Here is a 24,412-nt window from a genome sequence, read left to right on the forward strand (position 1 = left end):
AACATTTCAATTGATAAATAGTAATACTGGAATTACTCTAAAATGACAAGTAATTAGCACCAAATATTACATTCTGAAATAATATGAAATACGAATACATGTTTGACTGTAACACAAACAGAACATATTTTCTCAGACAAACAATATCACTATACTGTAGTATCTAATACTGTATATCAAGTAAGGCCTGCTCTGTGCGTGATTGTAATAAAAAAAAAAAGTAGCAAAGCTAAGTTGACAGAGATTGTGTCACCTGCTATAAAATTATAAATGCCTGTGTCACATTTTCAAATAGAAACTGTGCATTCCCACATACTAAAAAGGACACACAGGAGACTCCTTAAATGCTATATGACTCTTTCTCCAAATGGCAGACTAACAACTGTCCCTCTGAGTGAAACAGAACAAAAGCACAGCAAAATTTTTCAGGGGTTGTTTTCCCCTGGTTCCATATCACTCCTGTCAAACATGGGCCAAGGTGGGAGGAATGTAGCTTAAAGATCTAGCCAAGTGTCTAAAGTGAGAACAATAACACTCAGGAATTCGAAGCACTTCTCTTATTAAAGCTCCCTCCAAGACTGGAGGGACATCGAATATGACTTCATTTTCCCCTCTTTCATTTTCCTTCCCCTTTCTTTGCAGCATGCGTGTGACCTGGGACCCGGGCCTACAGTATACCACAAACATGACGAAGAGGAGCATGCGGTGGTGCCTCTAGTCGGAACTTCAAAGGAACACAGAAGAACATCTGAGAGCCCAGGGAGCGTGTTGCCTGGAGAGGAATGGAATACGAGAAAAGAATTGCTCTATGATGAATGGAGGGGATGCAGAGGGATGATATCTGCTTCTAATTAAGGCCTGGTTAGATATTAAACACAGCTTGAGGACTTTGACAGCCAACTGACATTTGTGGCTTTGGCTGAAATGCAATTAAGAAGAAAGACAAGAAAATATATGTAACAAATGTGCCACTATTGCTGCTTTCCACCAGGTCTCGCTTGCTAAAGTCCCCCTGGGCCGGTGCGGGTACACAATCAAGCTCCCCTCCCCAAATAACACACAGGACTGTCAGGTCGAGTAAGAGTCGGTGTACAGTGAGAGGTGTCACCACCCACCCAGCTTGTCAGCATGCAACCAGCCTGCTGCTGTTTCTCAAACCTACCGCAGCTTAGGTTCGAAAGTAGCTGAATTACGCCTGTTCATTTCCTCAACGACTGGTTCCTTATGCCCGCAGGGTGGGTGGTGCTTGCTCCAGACTCTCATCTTCATGCTTTCATTTGCTTCCCAAGTTTCAGTTTTTATGGAAGCATAAAATTATTTTAAAAAAAACACTTTTACTACTCTGGGGATACTCAAACTACGCAGTCATTCCGCAGCTCTAATGACGACTGACTGTGGTAATTATCCTCACTCCCCTGTCCTTAGTAGTCTTTAGGCTTATTATAAATACCCACCAATTAGAAACAACTGCAGTTGAAAATTAGAATGGTTGCCACTGACCAAAAAGGCAACAATAAACAAAACTGTGGATGGGAAACTCCACTTAAAAAGAAAAGAAAAAGGCTTGCGGTTTAGGTGAGTGTTCTAGGCAAAACTAGAATATGAAGAAACTAATAACACACCAGGAAAAACTACAAATGCATGGTTTGTAAATGACCACAACATGGCCCACTGGCATCCTCCAATAACAATGATTCATACAGTATACTAGTATCAAAGTTGTTTAACAACAGGTTCCAGTAATGGCTGCAACAATTTTCATTGATCTGATTAGACAGATAAGAACGCAATGAAATAACATCGTCGGTTATGGGTTATCCATCATCCATTTTTGCTTGTCCTCATTAGGATCGTGAGTGAGCTGGGGCCTATAACAGCTTACTTTGTGTGAGAGGCGAGGCACACCCTAGACTGGATCACCAGTCACTTGCTGTGATTAAGGGTTAGGTTTGATCACAGCGAATTATGCATAAACTCTGGCGTGGACCCAAATGTGAAGTGAATGCTACACGGACTAAAGGCAATTCACCCTTCCATTTGCGTGGTCTTGCTTTCTTTGAGACATCGAAGCTGGTAAAAATAGCTCCATATAAACACAAATGTAACAAGTGTAAGCCAACAGATGCAAGCTATGTATGTGTACATCACAACTATGGTAGTTATCTGTTTGTGTAATGTGGTTTTTCAATCCTGTTGCTGGCACCTCATTAGACAGACAACTATCAATTCGTAGTATATCCCGGGTATCAGTAATAGAAATGGCATGAAGCCAGCAAAGGGTTGAGTAAATATTCAATATTGGAACATGGAACTATTGTATAGCTCTATTACTGCTGGTCAGTGGGAAATTACCTGGTTTGGTTGGACACTTGTGGCACTTGTTGAGACCCCAAGAGGCTCCCACGCTTCCACAGCAATCATCCTGTTTGGTTAGGCCTGGCAGAGGCTTGTCACACTGTAAAAACAGTCACCTGTGATAAATCTCAGAAACAAGTTTGGCTTAGGTGCACCTGTAAAATTGTTGGTGATTGTCCATGTATAAGCAAGGGAAAGAGAACCGGAATACATTAGCTCTTTGGAGGACTGGTTTCAGTAACTATCAACTATCAACCTCCTGGCATTTGGATCATGAACATTTGGCTAATTATGAGAAATTCCTTGCAGAACCGAGTGGAGTTGCCCAGTAGAGATTTACGAAAGTCTAGTGAAAACACAGACAACATTCTTTTGCAGAACACCAAATGGGTAAACTGGCAAGATCCGTGAGGAAAATGAGAGCTGTAATCTAAAACACACCAAACATGCTCAATGAATAAGGCTGGAGCCACAACCCTAGTGTGGCTAACTATGGATCATGACCATTTAGAAGGAAATCATACAAAAAGTTCACATCTAGAACAATTTTTATTTTTGCTTGACAACGATGCTTTCCAAAAGAAATTTTAAAAAAGCCAATGCTGCCACAGAATATTACACAGACATGTCAGAATAAGAATATGTTAGAACATTAAAGTCAAATACAATTTGTGGTGTGACCCTGGTTGATTTCAAAATCATTTATTTTCTAATACCTAATTAAAAACTCTGGTCATCATATAAATTGTATTAACGGTACGGGTACCATTTTAAGCCATACAATTAGCTAAGTTACTACATTAACAATAACATGTTAAACATTTATCCACAGTTTAAAGATGAGGGTCTCATCAAAGTTGCAAATCCCATAGCCTACACCTTGTTTCTCAATTTATTTAACATTAATTGTCACACACGATGAAGCAAAATTTAACCGCTGTTAAATGTAAAATCGATAAAACAGTCGCCCAGCTAGCGGGTAGCTAGCAGAAGACCAACTTTAAACTCTTTTCCAACATGTGGTAAGACTTCACACTTTGATTAATCCAAGAGAATGTTTACATGCCTCAGTCGGTGCTGCTCTTTTGGTTAGCAACATAGTTCAAAAGGACTGAGCAGAGAAATCTTTAATGTACATTATGTGTGTGAACTATAGCGTGTATGATTTAAGGTCATTACAGTTCCTACCTTTATTCCTGAGGGGAATAAGGGAGACATTCATTTGGCGAGAGGCGTTTATTTGTTCAAGTGGATGATGCAACTGCCTGTGAGATCATTGAGATATGGCGTCTACGACTGTCGAGGAGGAAGCTCAATTTGAGGAAATATGGTAGTCAGTTTTTCAATCAATTCAGTGCAATGCACTGTTTTGCTTCACTACCTTAAAGACTAACATTCCTGCGATTCCTACAGACAATATTGTATTGTCTTGCTTGGTGAGTCATCCCATCTGACCCGCAATTGGAAACAGCACATTCGAAGCCGAAGGTTAGTCTTTTGAATGCCCAAGTATAAACATGCCCAGGTCGAGGAAGTGGTGCAACACTACATTGACCAGTGTGGTCAGGGCTCATCAATCCTGAAGATGACATACCATAACCACAGGCCAACCCCGACAGAGAAAGCAACGGCAAGATAATGTGCTACAAAACAGTTAGGGTTTTCATGCCTACAAAAGACCAAAGAGCACCGGATGCTGATAATAATACCTGTCCGTCAACTGTGTCCTGGAAGCATCTTCCCACGTGTCCGTTCTGACGGTGGTGTGGTCTGGCGTGGCCGTCCACGCTGGTGTGTCTGCTGCCATGCTCAATGGCGGGCTCTTGGCCATTGCCAGGCTGAGAGCGCTGCTGGACAGAGTGAGCCCCCTCAGTGGTGGGTGACCTTTGACCGGGTTGGACCCGAGCCACTTGATGGATCCGGACCTCAGCCTCCGGCGGATGCTGGATATGGACCTTGACCAAGGATGGGTGAAGCGAGACTGGAAGAAAAAGATACATAACTTAAAGACTGCTCACAAAATGTTAGGGCTATTCAGTTTTTGGATGAAATTTCACCTCTCGCACCCCCTTTTCATCACCGCTCTCAGCTTTATTTATTATTTAATTATCATATAACCAAAAGCCAAGTGATACAATTTGTATATTAACACTAAGTTAAAAATGTAATCAGCTGACATACCCTTAAAAACCTTTTTTTAACTCGGATTTTGTTCGCCTAATCCCCAAGTAATTGGTAATTCCCGGCAATTTAAAGATTATTGATACTACAAAACAAAAACATGAAAGTGTTTTGGATTACCAGGTTTAAAGCAAACTTTCAAGACCAAAGACAGATTTGATAAAGGTGAGAAGATGTTGCAATATGTAGAAAGAGTGATTTTATCCTTCAGACTTGCGGGGAAGGATCTATCTTCAGGGAGTTCCAGGGCTTTTTCCCAGAATCCACTATCATGAATCAAAGTGTGACAGAAGAAATAGACCTTTTAATGAGCACTTCACATGAAACTTGCCTCTTATAACACATTCTCAAAAGAAGGCTCTTTTGTGTTTGTTTTCACACAATATTACAGGGACTGGACTTGCACATTTCAATTTTATTGACTATCAATGAAATTTAAAACGGATGCTGGGACATCTGACAAGCTTATACATTCCCCGATTCAGAGCTTCTGCTTATAAGACATAAAACAGCTACTCCAAGACAGATGGAAATTTATCCTGTGACGGGAAACAATGGGATCAAAGCCAGCCATATCCGCAAAATGTCAAGTGAGTAATTCAAGGACAACTGATGCACAGAATCATATGGCTGTGTTGCAGAAGCTGCCCTTGCATTGGATAAAGAAGTGTACACTTACCTTGTTGATTGGAAAGCGGTAGAGTGTACGTGGAGTGGGAAGGAGGTTTAGATCCAGAGTTTCTGGAGTCCTTGTGAGTGGTGGGCTTTGCGTGAGGCTGAGATGGCAAGTGGCAAAACTTCCCGGTTGAGTTGGTTGGACACCAACATTGGTCCCTGCCAATGCAACGGCCTCCATTTAGACAGGGGATCTGACAAAAGACTGGAGAGAAGAAGAGGAGGGGGGAAGGAAGTGGTTGGGTTGCAATTACAGGTATACATTCTGCAAGATCCAATACAGGAATACACTGAAGAAGGAATATTCCTAGTCGTTCATATTTTTTGACTGATTGATTGCTTTGTATGAACATCCATCCATCCATCCATCCATATTCTTCCGCTTATCCGAGTTCGGGTCGCGGGGGCAGTAGCTTCAGCAGGGTATCCCAGACTTCGCTCTCCACAGCCACATCCTCCAGCTCTTCCGAGGGGATCCCGAGGCGTTCCCAGGCAAGCCGAGAGACGTAGTCTCTCCAGTGTCTCGTCCCCGTGGGACGTGCCTGGAACACCTCACCAGGGAGGCGTCCAGGAGACATCCTAAACAGATGCCCGAGCCACCTCATCTGGCTGCTCCTCCGGAATCTGAGATTCGACTTCCCGATGGACCCTTCTCTCCTGCCTCCCTGAATAGACCTTACCAGGGAGGCTGAGGAGTGTGATCCCCCTGTAGTTGGAACACACCCTCCGGTCCCCCTTCTTAAAAAGGGGGACCACCACCCCAGTCTGCCAATCCAGAGGGACTGTCCCCAATGTCCATGTGGTTTTGCAGAGGCGTGTCAACCAGGACAGCCCTACAACATCCACAGCCTTTAGGAACTCCGGGCGAATCGGTGACCTCAACCCCAGAGATAGGAGAGCCCACCTCAGAGACCCCAGACTCTGCTTCCTCATGGGAAAGCGTGTCGGTGGAATTGAGGAGGTCTTCGAAGTATTCTCCCCACCGACTCACAACGTCCCAAGTCGAGGTCACCAGCGCCCCATCCCCACTATACACAGTGTTGATGGTGCACTGCTTTCCCCTCCTGAGACGTTGGATGGTGGACCAGAATTTCCTCGAAGACGTCCAGAAGTCGTTCTCCATGGCCTCACCGAACTCCTCCCACATCCAAGTTTTTGATCAGCAACCACCAAAGCTGCATTCCGCTTGACCAGCCGGTACCCATCAGCTGCGGTCGGCCGCAGAACATGGTCCACTTAGACTCAATGTCCCCCGCCTCCCCCGAGACGTTAGTGAAATTCTACCGGAGGTGGGAGTTGAAACTCCTTTTGACAGGGGATTCTGCCAGACGTTCCCAGCAGACCCTCACAATATGTTTGGGCCTCCAGGTCGGACCGGCATCTTCCGCCACCATCGGAACCAACTCACCACTAGGTGGTGATCAGTTGACAGCTCCGCCCCTCTCTCCACCCGAGTGTCCAAGACATGCGGCCGCAAGACCGATGACACGACCACAAAGTCAATCATCGAACAGCAACCTGGGGTGTCCTGGTGCCAAGTGCACGTGTGGACACCCTTAAGCTTGAACATGGTGTTCATTATGGACAATCCATGGTGAGCACAGAAATCTAATAACAGAACACCACTCGGGTTCTGATCGGGGGGGGGGGGGGGCATTCCTCCCAATCACGCCCTTCTAGGTCTCACTGTCATTGGCCACGTGAGCATTGAAGTCCCCCAGCAGAACGATGGAGTCCCCAGCAGGAGCACTCTCCAGCACCCCCTCCAAGGACTCCAAAAAGGGTGGGTACTCTGAACTGCTGTTTTGTGCATAGGCACAAACAACAGTCAGGACTCGTCCCCCGACCCGAAGGCGGAGGGAGGCTACCCTTTTGTCCACCGGGGTGAACCCCAATGTAAAGGCGCAGAGCCGGGGGGCAATAAGTATACGCATACCTGCTCAGCACCTCTCACCATGGGCAACTCCAGAGTGGAAAAGAGTCCAACCCCTCTCAAGAGGACTGGTACCAGAGCCAAAGCCATGTGTGGAGGCGAGCCCGACTATCTAGTCTGAACTTCTTAACCTCACACACCAGCTCAGGCTGCTTCCCTGCCAGAGAGGTGACATTCCATGTCCCTGGAGTCAGCTTCTGTAGCCGGGGATGGGCTCGCCAAGGTCCCCGCCTTCGGCCACCGCCCAGCTCGCACTGCACCCGACCCCTATGGCCCCTCCCACAGGTGGTGAGCTCATGGGAAGGGGGACCCACGTTACCCTTTCGGGCTGTGCCCGGCCCGGCCCCATGGGTCCAGGCCCGGTCACCAGGGGCTCGCATTCAAGCCCCACTTCCAGGCCTGGCTCCAGAGGGGGGCCCCAGTGACCCGCGTTTGGGCAAGAGAAACCTAGATCAATTTAATGTATTCTTCCTAGGGGTTTTGGGAGCCGTGCTTTGTCTGGTCCCTCACATAGGACCTGTTTATCATAGGTGACCCTACCAAGGGCGTGAAGCCCCAGACAACTTAGCTCCTAGGATCATTGGGACACACAAACCCCTCCACCACGATATGCTCAAGGAGAGCATATAAACAGAAAATATACATAAAAAATAGAAAGAAATGAAGAAATTAAAAAAGAAAGAAAGAAAGCCGCTAGTCAGTCGCAGGGCACATATAGACACAGACAACCATTCACACCGTCACTGAGTCGGAAATGAACCCTGAAATCGGGCGAATGACCATTACACCATCAGAGACAAAATTTTCATTCATTAATGGAAAATGTAATACACATTAGGACACATTTTAATTAATTAATTCACATCATCCTATTTATTTAGTATTAGCACTAGAATAAATAAGTAGGTGCAATTAAATTATATGTGATTATATTTTGCATTTTAAATAATTAATGGAAAATTCCATAAATTAAATCACATTTTATTTACTTATTTCATGACATTATATTGACTTTGGCAGAGAGATAAAAACCTCAATAAAGCAATGGAAGCTTTTTAATCCTGCAGTGACTCACTGAGTGTGTGGCAAAAGGATGGAAAAATGTATATCCTTGAAAGTCCAAACGAGCTCAGTCTAGTCTAGCGTATGAGTTATTACTTGCATTATTACACTATGAAAAAAGAGAAAGACGAGAGGAAAATTCAACTTTGGCTGGATGACATTGCTTCACGTACTTATCTGTTGGCATGAAAGATGTGGGCCAGCACAGTTCACAAAATAGCTGAGCCAACTCTCATCCACAAATTTGAATGGCATGAACTAACCTTTCCTACACTTTAAAACATCCATAAATTAAACACAAACGGCCCATGACAAATGCGGAGCTTGAACAATGACCAAGCGAAGCTTCCGTACTTCATCGCATTCATGAGGCCGGCTTCAAAACACAGTTTGAGTTGGATTAGCTTGCTATTGTGAGAGGAAAGAGGATGTCATGCTGTGCAGTGTCTTCATGGAGGCACTAACACTCTTAACATGTTGTACACAGCAAGCAGGGAGATGCTGATGGCTCTCACTGGCATGATGGGAATGAGCTGCTGTGTCACAAGGCATCAATTAACATCGTGAGCCATGGGGAGGAGTAGAGGGAGGATGGAATATGTGGAGATAAAACAAAGGGAATAGAAAGGTTTGGGCAAGTGTGTGTACTCTGGTTATTTATGCTCCCAATTAACTTCATCTTTGAAAAGGCTAACATGACTTAACTATAGTGTATGTGCACAGTCCACATCTGTTCACAACAGCAACATCCAAATGGATTCTCAGCCTGTTATGTGCATCCAAAAGCAACAGGTGTTGATATAGCCCCTAACTGCCAATCAGGAACATGAAGAAAATCATTTCTGGAAAAGGCACAAACAATAGCTAAAAGAAGAGAAGGGTAATCATACATGAACTGACAAAAACAAGATGCACTGCAACCTCTAAGATGCAACACAGCTCCTTTCGACGTGCTGGTTGAACTCTGATTTGATCAGATTTTCAAACAGAATTTCCCATAGGAAATAATGTAAATAGAAATCATCTGTTCCGCGGTCAAGCTGTTGCCATCATTAAACCTGCAGCCATAGTATGAATACCCTGCACTTGACATGTAGTTGAACCTGGTCTCAAAAGTGTATACCAAACTAGTAGCCACTCGCATTAATCAGTATCAGTAATCAGTATCGCCTGATTCTTGTTTATTTGGTTTTGTTAAAAATAATCAGTTAATAAACAGTAATCAGGAAAACATGCTTTTGCAATAAACTTTAATGCAAAGAAAGGTTTTATCTGATTATTCGAATAATCAATGGCGTAATCTATATAATTATCGATTCTAAAATATATTCGATAGTGACAGCCCCAATTGAGTCTATACACAAGGAATGTCATGGCAGGATAGATCTTTTTAAATTTGGCTTTATCTTGATTTCGGGCAAAAAAAAAAAATTAAAAACTCTTCAGTTGATGGTCAAGTTCTGAATTGTACAGGAGCAAACTGTAAAATTTAAAAACATTTCAACCCTAAAAATATAATGGCAGTTTGTTTTCAGTGATCTATAACACACAGTTTACAATAGGAAGACTGGTTAAAATGCTTATAAATGGACCATTTTGAACATATCAATATTCGTGTGGAAATATCCTACCAATGTTACTGTTCAGGAGTAGGGAAAGGCCTCCTCTAATTAGACATGCTGGCTATATTATCAGCTCAAGGGGGCTATTGAATTCTTTCAGTGTGTGATGCAGGTCCGCACTCGTCTGCGCCAGGCCAGTCCCACCGCGGGGCAGGAACTATTCATAGTCCTACTGTAGACTTCACACAGTGTCAATCTGTGCATCCACTCAAAAAACACTCAACCAAACAGAAAAGCACATGCTCACGTTTCCCACTCCATAAACAGACGTCGGCCCCATGTGATGTCATGCCTTAAAGTACAGCAAGTGCTGTGCGCAAGGGAGCCTGTTATAATTACACAGCCGACGTTTTTACTGCGCCAGCGTAGGGAGCATAACAAAAGCATGAGATAACTGTTTGCGGTCCTCTTTACATTCCTTGATGAAAATGCACGCCCAAGTGATAACAGAACGCAAACCCACATGGAAGACCACCTCCTTTTAATACATTCATCCATCCATTTTCCAAACATACACGTTTTACTTTTAGATAATTAAGGTGATCTGTTGTGAGTAACATGGTCAGAGGCAGTTTTTCTCCAATTTAACCTACAACCACAATCATAAGCTTAAGCTCTTTACCAGTCCAGGGCTGCAATTGGCAACTTATGCAAAGGCTGTCCCATTTGACCTCTCCTTCAAATGCAGCCCACAAATGCATCTTTCTTTCCCTGTTTTATTGCAGAATGCATCGCTACCTTATTCACAGCCTGCCATATCCCAAAATTCTTGGCCCACCAACAGCCCAGTGCTGAAAAGTATTGAAATATGGCAGGAAATTTAAACATCTAATGTCCGATATGTTAAAATTTCTGTCAAAATACTAGACATCAGGGCGGCACGTTGCAGAAATGGTTAGCACATCTGCCTCACAGTTCTGAGTACTGGGGTTCAAATCCCGGCCCCGCCTGTGTGGAAAGTCCACACAGGAGGCATGTTCTCCCCGTGCCTGCGTGGGTTTTCTCCGGGTACTCCGGTTTCCTCCCACATCTCAAAAACATGCGTGGTAGGTTGATTGAAGACTCTAAATTGCCCGTAGGTGCGAATGTGAGTGCGAATGGTTGTTTGTTTATATGTGCCCTGCGATTGGCTGGCGACCAGTTCAGGGTGTACCCCGCCTCTCGGCCAAAGATAGCTCGGATAGGCTCCAGCAGCCCGCGACCCTAGTGAGGATAAGCGGTACAGAAAATGGATGGATGGAATACCAGACATTAGTAAGGCTAATGAGGAACAACGTAGCATCATGACTTTTGATGAAGAGTTGGAATATCCAATGCAAGTAGGAAATCTCCTCCATAAGGGCTGACATGATGTGAAGGATACCAACCACGTAGTCTCTGTCCTCCAAAAGATACAGCTCCTGGGACACAGCTATTCTGTTTACTCGGATGAATATTAAAACACAGTGTCAACCAAAAGGGGCTTCATGCGCACAAATCATTAAGGATTGTCAACAGCAACTCACATCTGTTCCAGATATTTTGCACTAGTAGCACCTTAGTTTTTGTTGTGCATACTGTCTGCTTATTTTATAACCCCACTTGAGACTTGGCAGGGTGACTTTGTATATTTTTCCTTGACAAAGACACTTTTATAGATCTAGCAATGTGAATAGAAAGATCTTTTTTCAGTTGTTCTTTGCCAGGATCTGGTGATATGCAGACCACAACTTTTCCACCTTGGGGGTGGTCTTTGCTCTACTGAGAGTTTTTTTTAGTTATCATGGAAAAGGCTTAATGTTTAATATTCTACAGCTACACTGCATCCCATTAAATAGTGATACTGATGTAAATGCAGTGGAGTAAATAATTATTTAATCCCATATTGAAATGGTAAGTGAATGGGTCTTACAGCATCACAATGACCACAAAACATACTGACAGAGCAACAAAGGAGTGGCTTGAGAAGTATAATAACATATCATAAGTTAAAACTTAGAAACTCTTGTTGGCAAGCACACAATGAGACGTTTCTTGTAGTTGGTCACGAGGTACGAGCTTTTTGGATGAACACTGTTTGGTTATTTCATACCTCCAACTAGTGCTGTGTGATACGTGAAACAAAATATATCCCTACGGTATGTATGTAATTTTACATCCTGATAATGATATATATCACGATATAAGAGTAGTTGCCTCTTTACCACCTCATCCCCACGCCCCACTCTCCAGGCATGACTAATCAATTTATGATCAATCAAATAATTCTACTAATGTAACAGTGAGATTAAATGTGGGTGGGTTGGTCGTGCCTGGAGCGTGAGGCAGAAGGATGATAGACTAGAGAGGCAACTGTTGTGTGTTGCGCTCTGAAGCTACATTAGTGTGGCAACAGAGCTAACCTAATTACCTCACACATCAAAGTAACTACATAAACGATAGAGTTACATTGTATGATAGATGTTTTTATTTTGCAGTAGGAAATATTTTTTCTATATCACAGAGCTCTACCTCCATCTTCATATTTTGTCTGAAATAATACAATTTGACTTTTATACATGTAAAAATGTGATTAAAAATATGCGATCTTTGCCAGGAATCCTTTGCGTCAATGATTTTTTTCACCTCAGCAGAGGTCTGTGCTCTATTGAGTGCCTTTCTAGTTCTAGTTACAGTATAGCAAATACAGCTAAATGGGAACCCAGGATACCTAATGTTTTGGCCTGTAAGGGTGTATTACATATACGGTAATAGTGCCCTGAGGTAAACGTTATTTACCTGTTTTTATGTAACCAGAGAGGCCTTGTATGTGTGTGGTATGTGCACCCGTTACCTCTAATCCACAAGCAGTAATTAGTCTGAGCCTTAGCTGGACCTTTGCAACTGCAGAAAAAAACTAAACATGCAAGGTCACGTTACCTGCCCTTGGCATTGACCGTACCCTCCCTTCCCATGGACACTGCTGTGTGAATTGGAAGAAAAGCGCCCTGGATAAATGACAGGTTTAATGTAATCCCTGTAAAATCTTGCTCATGCTGCTTGTTCTGTTTTACCAGCGCACCCGTTCTCATCTTTCATTCAAACGAGCTCTCCCAGAGAGCATGTTAAATGGTTAACGGCCAGGCCAACAGCGAGGTGTAAACCGCAAAAAGATGGCGCTAAGTGGTAGGAGCATGGGACCACCATCTCTAAAGTTTGGATGTGTGTGTGTTTGGGGAGATTAGCTTTCTTGAACAGACCCTGCTTTTAATCTGCTCTACCCCATTTCTCTCCCATTCGCTGCACCTCTGTTTCTCTTTGACAGAAAGATTTTGGTCTTTTATCTCATTGTCTCTGAGCTTTGGTATTCAGGAGAGACAGCATGACACTGGGAACCCATTTTGTCAGTCTCACCCCGTAAAACAGACATAGAATGGAGGCGTAGGGACTGTGTGTGAGAATCAGAAAACAGGCAAGGGAAAGTGAAGAGGTAGAAGAAGAGACAAAAACACCAGATAAGAAATCTGTGAGAAAGCGAGGGCTTGGAGTTGACACTCACAGAGTCGGAAGCCTGGCGTCTTTGGCTGCTGCTGCTGCTGCTGTTGCTGTTGCTGCTGGTATGAAGTCTCACTGTAGACAGTGGTCACGTCCCCTTTCTCGCAGCTATTGTAGCAGCGCCCGTTGCTGCACACCCGGCGGCACATTGTGGGCGTGAAGACAATCTTTATGCGGTCCAGGCTGGAGGTGAGGTTGGCCCCTGGAAAGCAAACGCACGGGCGGTTGAGAAGCAGCAACATTAGAAGTAGACTGGAGACAAGCTCCATGCCTCCTCCTTCAGCCTCACTGTGACACTCTACTCATCGCTTGGCGGAGCAACGGGCAGTTTATAAGTGCACAAGGGCGTGTGCCGATAATCACCATTGGCGCGCTGTAACTGAATGAGCAACTGCACTGCAGGCCAGCAAACATGAAATAGGTGGCTAGCCTCCAGGGCCTTTATCTTTGTGAGAGGGTGTTTCAGATGGGTGTATGAGTGAAGGGGGCAAAGAGAGGTGAGGGCAAGTGAATGTTGTGTTCAGATGGGCCTGCTGTTACTGTGGTACTCAATGAGGCCAAAAGGACCTAGGGACCACAGAAAAATACAAAGAAATAAGCTGTATGAAAGCAGCACGTTGAACGAGTGGTTAGCACGTCTGTCTCACAGTTCTGAGTTTCGGGGTTTGAATCTCAGCTCCGGCCTCCCTGTGTGGAGTTTGCATGCCCTCCCGTGCTTGTGTTTTTTTTTTTTTTTATTTATTTATTTTTTTATTATTATTTATTTATTTTTCTGGTTACTCCAGCTTCTTCTCACATTCTGAGAACATGCATGTTAGATTCATTGGAGATTACCGTAACTATGACTATGACTAGCGACCAGTCCAGGATATACCCTGGCTAACGTCCTAAGTCAGCTGGGATAGGCTCCAGCTCACTTGCGACCCTAATGAAGACTAGCGCAATAGAATGGTTGGATGGATGGATGGAACTGCAGTGAGTACCAACCGTCTATTATGAGGGACACCTTTATTATGTTTTATTTTATATGAAATAATATGAAACATGAACAATGATGAAATTTTAAATCATTTTCCTCCACCATAAACGTGTTGTAGCAATGTCTTATAAGGTGACACAGTGACGACAAAACACAGTACGGGGTCCATTAGAGCTTGATCCACTATCTAAAGAAGGAGGCAATAACTAAAGAGAGCCGATTTACTCGCAAGGAGTATTAAAAGAGACCAACAAGCATACCGCCGGTACTTTGACTACTTTTTACTTCAATTGCACTTAACTTATCTAATAAAATGAACTTTAACTATATTCTTTAAGTGGGACTGGGCAGGGCGCCAGTAATGTCCAAGTGTTTAACTCTACTCACGCTCTTCAGCAGAGGCAAGCATGCAGATGAGCGGCACAGCTGAGCATAGGCGTGAAGTACCGCCTGGGACGCTGCCAATATTTGTTTTTTTCTTTTTTGTGGTGGCCCATGTACAGTTAGTAGTGACACAGCAGGATGTGTCAGGATGTATTCTGACCTCAGCAGTGTGTTTGTTTTGACGTGGCAAGATTGGGCGCAAATGTGAAGTGTGCATGTATGTGAGAGAAGATTAATGACATTTCTTTCACAGTGTATACAGTGTTTTGTTTGTTTGTTTGTTTTTTACCTGCTGGTGATAATGCATTGTTGAATTTTCCATGTAGCTGGTTGTTACTGGTTGGCCTGTGAGTATTGAAGTAGTGCATGGTGTCATGCCCATTTCTTTGTCCATGGGAGTTCCTGTGCTCATTTCCGTGGGCGTTGCCGTTGGGCAACGCGTTGGAGGTGATCGGCCCAGAGGATGACGGATAACGCTTCACAGTACGGGAGGTCCCAGTCAGCTGAGGGGAGGATTCAGGGGGTCCCTGTCTCACTTGGGTCCTGTCAGTCACATCACCACAAAACCACAAACATATGACCTCACCGCAAAGTGAACATCCCACACACATACACTCAATCAGCTTTGCGTGTGCATCAACGTGAAATAGGTTTAAGCGTGGTGAGCCTGTGCAACAGAAAATAATATTCCTGAGGGATGAGCATTGTGTCTTAGGTCATAACTCTGGTTAATTAATAAATTTGTACAAATTAAATCTCTAACAAAAGCATAAGTTGTCTCAACTAACATCTGCTGCAGGTCAAGAAGCCGCGACCCTTACTCAGCCGCAAAGATTCTTTTTGATGACACAAAAGAAATTTGGTAAGAAAAGATAACTCATCACTTAAATGAAAAAACCATCAGGGAAAAATGATCCCGGTCCCATATTCCCAGAGAAAAAGATGTTGCCATGAGGCCTACATTAGCTTGCCCCGCACCCATTTAGTCTGCTTGAATAGCTGCTGAACTTGTCTGGACTGAAACAACATCCTGAGTGATAAACAGGGACGCAGGAAGTATTAAAACGAGGGTCGAAGAACAAAGCTTGACCCGGGCACACTTTTTTTTTTTTTTTTTACAAGCCAGCGTTTAATTTGGCTCAATTACTTGAGCCCGTGTTGTGCAACCTGGAAGCCGAGCTCATGTGAGCGACTTGGGGGAGTCGCGTGCCTCAGACAGACAGGCAGACAGTCCTACCTGGGACGCGGGGGCTTAGGAAGTTTTCTTGGCCCGTTCTGACATTCATCCTTGCAAAAACATATCTGTATCAGAGTTATCTGGGCTGTCAGACTGTCAACAGAGCAAGGTACAGACGAACCAGACCAAATCAGATCAGTGGAAGGGTTCTGCAAGGCACACTGTGAACTTGCAAGGTAATTAAGGCATAAATCTAACCCTGGGATGAGAATATAAAAACTTTTTCTTGGTTGGTTTGTGTGTTAGAGGGATTATGCAAAAATAAAAAATACAAAATAAATTAAAAACAATATTTCGATGACACTTTGTGACTTGGTAAGATAAACTCCCATTAAATAGTGGTGAACGATAAAAATTCAGATGGACGAATGTATTTTTTCTTGTTACGGCTTGGTGGACAAGAGAACACGATAAAGAGAGGACAGAAAAGGGCAGGACAGGATGTGGGAAAATGAGCAAGGCAGTGGTACTGACGAGTGGTGCGGTGCGATTCTTTGTGAGTGTCTAAATACCTGTAAGAACCTGTGAGTTGATATGTTAGTATAACCTGTGTTGTTAGTGATCCCAGCAAGTAATTAAAGACTATAGTGTGTCTATCAAACTTATTAGTGAATGGACATCAAATCAAATGCATGTTAGTCAACTGGTGTACGGAGTTGCTGAGCCAGCACATCGAGGAAGGGTGAGCCAACCACCGCCCACCCACCCGCAAGGGGGGGCCGAGTCAGCGAACCCATCGTGTAGGGGACCCAACCAGGGGGACACCACAGACCCCCCAGGACCCAGGGAGGTCCCGAGCCCGACCGAAGCGCCGTGGCCAGTCCCACAGGGAGGACCACGGGCACCAAACCACCGCCCCCCCATGCCCAACCCCCACCCGAAACCACCCTCCCACCCGGATAGCCCCCCGGAGAGCATGGGGGCCCCACCCACCAACAGGACCCAACGCACGAGCCAGCAGCCACCCAAAAACGGTCATAGCCCGCCAAAGCGAGCCCATGTTAAGCAGCCGTCGTGAGAAAGGACGGGCGAGGGTGCCAAGAGAGAGGAGAGGAAGGTGGGGCCCAAGGGGGGCGGCAGACCCCCTGCCCCTCCGCGGCCCGACAACCAGACTGGTCGCCAGCCAATTGCAGGGCACCTATAAACAAACTACCATACCACTCACATTCACAACTAAGGGGAATTTATCATTTTAAATTTACCTACCATGCATTTTTTTGGGGATGAGGGAGGAAACCGGAGTACCCAGAGAAAACCAACGTAGGCACAGGAAGAAAATGCAAAGTCCACACAGGCGAGGGTGGATTTGAACCCAGGTCCTCAGAACTGTGAGGCAGATGTGCTAACCAGTCGGGCACCGTCCCGCCACATTGGATAATGTGAATACAAATATTTGTTTAATCTGTTCTTTACCAGAAATCCTTTGTGTTGATTTGCAGACCACAATCTTTCAACCTTGGCAAAAGGCTGCGCTCTACTTTGTAGTTACATGTGATTCAGAGCCACACACCATGTATTTATACAGTGAATCAGCTCCCAACAGACACAACAATAACCAGATAAATAAACACATAATATAAAACGCATGAATACACACACGCACACGACATTCCAAGCTGTGACAAATGTCATGCAAGTCAATGCATGACTCTTTATAGAGCAGGCAAGAAAGCACCTCCCTGCTGCCGGCGAGAAGAAGAAATTTAAGGAAAAGGGTAAAGCGAGATAAACATTTGATTGTGCTCTCTCATGTCATCTTCTGAAAAGGCAGCAGACTGTAGTTGACAGCTGCTGACCTAGATCCCGAAACACAGGGCGGCTCCCATGGATTGGGATGTGACACTGGGAAACACAAGGTGCTCGAGTCAAAGGGCACGCCAGAGAAGGCGGAACGCAAACTCTGCTCCGCCGTCCGCTCCAAATCATGATGAGCTTTTTCCATCGTTTACAATATACCTGGCTCGCACACATCCTCTCTTCCTGGGCTTAGCCAGATGTTGCTCTCTCTGTCTATGACTTCCAATGGCGAAGCGACTTCCTTCCAACATGAGCTCACAGCTTCCCCCTCTGCCTGCAGATCAGGGGCCACTGAGAGCAAGCACAGCTCTGCATGCTTGATGTCATCATTAGGCCCCAGCAAGCCAAGGAGGAACTAACTCTCCCCCTGCCCTGTTCTGGGTGACTTGAAAGCAATTTTTAAGACTTCTGCCAAGATTACACTGAACATGATTTTAAAAGACACATGGAAAAATGTTTGGGATATCAAATGATGGCCATGCATGTTCAATTAAATCCCTGATCCCGATGAATAAGCTGCTAAATGTGAGCACAGTTCACAGACAGAGAACAGGATTATTCGGCTCTATGTCTACTGGAAGTAAAACAAGCTCATGTTTCCAAGCGGCTACGGTCAATTACACCAAACAGAAGATTTTATGTTTGACAATAGCCCATCTTATCTATATATGTTAAAAAACATGTGATGTTGATAACCAAATCTGAACATATGTTTAGTATAAAAATCATTAGGCACACTTATACAATCTATTGAGATCTAACATGAGTTCTATCAGAAATTGATCATGATCCATGACTGACAGCAATTATTAACATATAGTACACAACCTCTTATATGCTGCAAACTATTAAGTAAATGCAGTTTGCAATGATGTAGAACTAGAGTACACTATTTATACTGAGCGATGTATCGAAACAGTTAAGCGAGAGCAGCAAAAATATTCAAAACATTTCTCAGTATATCATAATTACAACCTAAATGAGAAACACAATATAATATAATATAACATAATATATATATATATATATATATATATATATATATATATATATATATATATACACACACACATATATACGGTGGCCTATTCCATTTGCATCACAGTCGACAAGTCCTCAGTTCGAATCTCCGCTCATGCAAGATTGCCTGAAGCCGTGATCCCATTGACACCATCAAATTGTTTACCAGGTCTTCACTATCCAAAGAATGTGATGGGTGACTAGTGGTTTTCACATTGTTTTAACCCCTGTGTTTTTCAATTCATGAAGACATCTCTTGATTGTGGATTTTGACCCACCTCCACCTTCTTCTCATTAGAAAGCCTACAAAAGCAATCACATTTTAAATGCTTTATTTCAAATCCATTATAAAAGTCAAATTTTTCATTTTCAATATTATTATTTTTTCCAATATTTCTGGATCTAACTGTACTGTGTGAATGTACAGTAAACCTCAGTCCAAACAATTTATCTTAATCTTCTTCTAGTTTTTTAAATCTGATTGCAAAGAAGGCCTCCAAGACTTAACGCTATTGGTCGGGTCCTCTTTCACTCATCATATGGAAATCTATTAAACCTCATCACATTTACGGAAATTACAAATCGCAATGAGAGCCAAGAATTTACACTGAGCAGGGACCAACAAATCTTCCAATGCATTGCACAACCATGACTTGGCGTTCAGTCACAGTAAAAATCTTTGAACTTGTTTTGGTATTACAGCATGCGGATGCTCGCCACTCATGAAGACATGACAGGCAGCATGAATGGTAATTCCAGACTGATGTCCTAAACCCAGATGGGGCTGGAAAGGAGGTGGTCTGCAGTAGAGCAAATTCAAGTGCTGTGAAAGGATGCCAGGTCTGAAAACTGGAAGATGAGTTCAAAAAAGCTAGAAAAACACTGATCTTTGAGCTTCTGCTGAGGATAAACACAAACTATGTGTGAAATTGTGCCCAACAAACTATACTGCCTGGCCAGGTGAACTTTGAAGTTTTGTTGAACCTACACCAAGGGCAGGGACTTGTCAATGTATTTAGGTAGGTGGTTTGGTTCATCGGGTGCCATCCATCCATCCATTTTCTGAGCCGCTTCTCCTCACTAGGGTCGCGGGCGTGCTGGAGCCTATCCCAGCTATCATTTGGCAGGAGGGGGGGTACACCCTGAACTGGTTGCCAGCCAATCGCAGGGCACATTCAAACAAACAACATTTGCACTCACATTCACACCTACGTGCAATTTAGAGTCCCCAATTAATGCATGTTTTTTGAAATGTGGGAGGAAACCGGAGTGCCCGGAGAAAACCCACGCAGGCACGGGGAGAACATGCAAACTCCACACAGGCGGGCCGTGGATTTAACCCCGCTCCTCAGAACTGTGAGGCTGACGCTCTAACCAGTCGGCCACCGTGCCGCCTCATCGGGTGCCAGTAAAGCCTATTTCAGTTGACTTGGATAGCACAAATTGTCATGATATAGGCGGTGATGTCTCTACTGGGAAACAGGAGTTTCAAGAGATGGATGAATGGGAAAATTCTGGATTCATTTGATGATCCTGTTCAGTCCAAACATTCACACAAAAACACACGCAGTGACCTAGATCCAAAGGAATTGTTTACATCTCGAATAATCTCCCTAGGCCGCCCTGCTTGACTAGCCCAAACAGTGTTTATGTAAGACCTCGCACAATAAGGTATGATCCGAAGTTGATTCATTTGCTCACAGCCTTTTCTGGTGGCTTTTGTTACTGTCTTTCTCAATAAATTTCCAGATGAAATAAAGCTTTTTGTCAGTTACAGCTAATGCATTTCAGGGGGACTACCTAGTTTTTTCCTACAGTACAATGCCATTAAAAAGGGGTATGTTATTTTGATATTACTTTTCACTGGTCCCTTCTTAGCGCTTGAAGCCCACCATAAACCTTGGCAATGCTCATTTTTCATTTCCATTTGTTTGGAAGTGGTCTCATCCAAACCATGTCTAATAGCTTGGATTGTGCATTTATAGAAGCCAATGCAGAAAATAGACCGATATGAGGAGTTCGCCTGGATGTTGGATGGAGTCATTTGGCTCCGAACAGACTGTCTAAACAAGACAGTCTGACAGCGGGAAGAGTGTCTGGAATGGGCATCCTAGTCTGGATCACAACACACAACTCGATAATGAATAGAACTGGCCATCACATTTGTCTTTGTGACTTGCAGACATGATCTGCAGAGAAATGAGTGACGACCCTCTGCAGTTACTGTATAACCAATACAACCACACAAGTTGGGTTAACAACTTTGGGAAATTTGAGATATTTGTTTAAAACTCAAGGATAAGTTTACCCTTTTTCAAACTAAAAGCATTTGCCAAAACTTATTTTATGTCAGAGTTGTAAAACATTATAGCAATTTAACGGCTACTTGGAAACTGGGAAAGTAAATGACCATCATTACAAAGGTAAATCATAGTTTTGGCATTTTCTTCTCATTTAGAGAATGCGTTCATTTTATAGCTTGCCATCAAACACGCTGATCATCAGTCTGACTGAAGGGAGTAGCACAAATTAAGAAAATTGTGCAAACAGCAGCTGACACAATGAAAATGTTGTACTAGTCCAATCAACTGCTGCAAAAACATTTTTCAGGGAAAGGGATTTATTTATGAAAATATTGGGGTTCTGACTGAGAGAGCTTTGTGAGAGATTCAAAAATATAATCCAGGCCATAGTATACAGTATGTAACATTATTATATTGTCATTTATTTATTACTGTCTACCTCTGTGTTTTTACGGCTTGATGTCACCTGTTTGTATTGGCATTTAGTTGTTTACCTGAGTTTTGGACATGTGTGCATCCTGTTTCTTGTTTTCAGTTAATTTAAACATAGGACTATCCAATCTAGTCACAAAGCAAACAAAATCCTATATAGGCACTAAAATGCTATTGGGCACTGGGTACCGCAGAAGTGTCCTTCTCAGATTGAATGGGAATGAGGTATTGAGTGGTAAAGGTCAGCTATGTGAACTGCTACACGAGCAAATGGGGCTCTGTTAAGATGGGCATTTGACTAAATTTCCCTCATCAAGGAAATCCGAAAATTTCCTGAATTAAGTAAATGGATTTGTTATTTTTTAAAGATTATTTTAAATGAGATGTGAGAATCTCTACCGAACTCCCGTTTGAAACAGGTTATGCTCCCTTAAGGAGTTGCGATAGCGGAATTATTAATGGATCTAGCACAACTTCACATCGTGTAGATATGTTGTTCTTCTTAAGATCACTAACTCGTTTAGACTGAAGCAATAGCACCTCTGCTGGTTGCAGATAAATAGTGCACTCCTTTTCACCTCAACTGCTTAAAGACCCAATTTACCAACAATCAATTCCATACAATCGACCTAACTCATCATCGATTATGATGCCTATCCCTAGGTTCTATATTAAAACTCGACTAAAAAGCATTTCCAAATATTGTAGGTCTGCTACAAAACTTCTATACCATCTCAAACACTTAATGATGTAACATTCACACGGCTCAAGTGCTTGAACATCTCTTAGGAACCGGTGTTGGTGTTGTAAAGTAACACCAGCATGCCTGATGACATCAGCAACTTGGAAACAGCTGCCTCCCCACGATTTGTATAAAATGAAGAAGTCTTTGGATGAGGGGTGATATGTCGTTGTGAATCTCTAAAAAAATTAAGTTGCACTCCATTGTACCTTTCTCAGATACTGTATCTATGACCTGGATGACTGAAAGCCTTCACTGATAATCCCAGGAGATGTAATTCAAGAACTCTAAAGACAAACATACACACTTGTTCGTGTGTTGCTATTCAAAGCCCAGCAGTGTTATAAATCTCTGTTTTAAAACATTAACAACAATGTATCTTGGAAAGTGCAAACATTCCAGATTAGTTGTGAAGATGCTATCGTACGTTTAGCTCCCCCTTGCCAAGTATGACATGGTCCTTGCAGAATTCCATTTAGTAACAAGTTTTTACAAGGTTTATATCTGATACGTGATAAGAGATTAATTGCTATCTTGGTATTTCAAATCTATTTGCTTTTATTTTGAAAAGATATGTTTGCTCTCCAATAGTTCATATACTGTACCACAGTCAAAAGAGTTCAGTCTGGAATTTAGTTTGTCTTAGCAGTCTCTGTATATTTTAGGAGGTGAAATAAGTCTCTGTGGGCTGAGAAAAATAAATGTATCTTTTTTTTTTATTTATTTATTTTTTATACACACAATTCACTGAACCACACCATGTGCACCACTGGCAGTCAAAACCAATTGTGGTCGCACATTTCATTTCTCAGGCTTCAGGCAGCACTCATCCACTCATCGTTTGCCACCAAGGCCCCGTGTCATTCTTTCAATAAAATCCTGAGGTTTGATTCCCAGCATGAACCATTAAATATAGCATCCAACCCTCGTTTTTTTCATTACACTGTTGTTTTGTGTTACTCTTAGCAACAAGGTTGCATAAAGGGACAGTGGCAGACTTTATGCTAATTGGAAATACAAAAATAACTCAGCGACAGCTCCTGTCACAGTAAAGTTTGACTTAAAATTACATCTTTTTCTAGAAGTTTAAATATATAATCTCTGGTAGTAAACCTTTATTTTATAATGCAGGCTTTGCCAAACTAAACATCCCAGGCTATATATTAAGATGCTAAAAAAATTTATTTATTTTTTTAAATGGCCCTATCAGTAATACGCTTAACCCATTATTTGAATCTCTGCCAAAGAGCCACAAATTGCTGGAGGGAGGTGACACAGGCCAGGAAAGAGCCCATTAAATTCAGGTTACATTAATTTACCATAGCACAAATAGTTTACTTTCTCTGGCCCATATCAGTTGAATGGAATTGGAATTTTGCTTTTCCGCCCGGATCAGTTCCTTTTCACCCTGTAAAGATCCAAATGACAAATCATGAAAACCCACCTAAGATTTTTTCCCATGTCCTTGTAGGGGCTCCGTCCTTGAGTATGGTGAGTAAAACAACAATACTAAATGCTTTACGGAGCGTGTTGTACTCTTAGGGGGGATTGCAAGTATCATTCATCTTCACACTGTGAAAGGAAGATGTGTTTGCATGTTAACGTGCTAACTGCATAAAGTACATACTAAACCAAAGACATGTTCAGTAATTTATCGGCCTCATCTGTTTACTACCTGTAGTAACGTCATGATTACTGACAGCTTTGGTTACTTTGTGCCCACCTGACCAAACAAAGTGCACCAAGTGGGAAAAAACTACTTCAGAGGTCGCTTAAAATGGACCAAAGGGTGCTAGTACCCTTACATTAGCCTTAGTAAGGGATGTTTGTAGTTATGTAGTGTTAATATTTGGCCAAACCAAACCTATTTTCCCATTCCCAGTCAAACCAATGGCTGTGTTATGCCTCCAAAGAGGTGGTTTGTTTGAAATGCACGATCCCTGGAAATTAAATTTATTGAAGGTAGTGCCAGTAGTTTAAAATGAGTAAGCTCCATTACAGAAAATCACTGCACACAGACACTTTCTTCTAAAATACATGGAGGGATAAGGCCAAACATCGGTGAGCAATTAAGGGCCAGTCTTTTTTTTTTTTTTGATAACATCTCCAGCCATTATGACTTAGATAATTGGGGGTCCTGGAAGAATATTTCCCCTTGTGAAAATCTGGGTGTGTCT

At 43.0% G+C, this 24,412-nt stretch overlaps 1 protein-coding gene across 4 annotated transcripts in view; it reads right to left on the reverse strand.

Moving 5' to 3' along the window:
- LOC133413238 (latent-transforming growth factor beta-binding protein 1-like) overlaps nt 1–24,412 on the reverse strand; it is a 115,793-nt gene that overhangs the window by 57,050 nt on the left and 34,331 nt on the right. For all 4 annotated transcript variants that reach the window (XM_061697343.1, XM_061697342.1, XM_061697341.1 and 1 more), the window contains exons 4-8: nt 14,994–15,247; nt 13,346–13,543; nt 5,216–5,416; nt 4,065–4,336; nt 2,353–2,455 (exon numbers count right to left, since the gene is read on the reverse strand). In XM_061697343.1, the coding sequence (XP_061553327.1) occupies nt 2,353–2,455; nt 4,065–4,336; nt 5,216–5,416; nt 13,346–13,543; nt 14,994–15,247 (1,028 nt within the window). The remainder of the gene's footprint in view (nt 1–2,352; nt 2,456–4,064; nt 4,337–5,215; nt 5,417–13,345; nt 13,544–14,993; nt 15,248–24,412) is intronic.

The sequence above is a fragment of the Phycodurus eques genome, chromosome 14, assembly GCF_024500275.1.
Source record: "Phycodurus eques isolate BA_2022a chromosome 14, UOR_Pequ_1.1, whole genome shotgun sequence".
NCBI classification, from domain to species: Eukaryota; Metazoa; Chordata; class Actinopteri; order Syngnathiformes; family Syngnathidae; genus Phycodurus; species Phycodurus eques.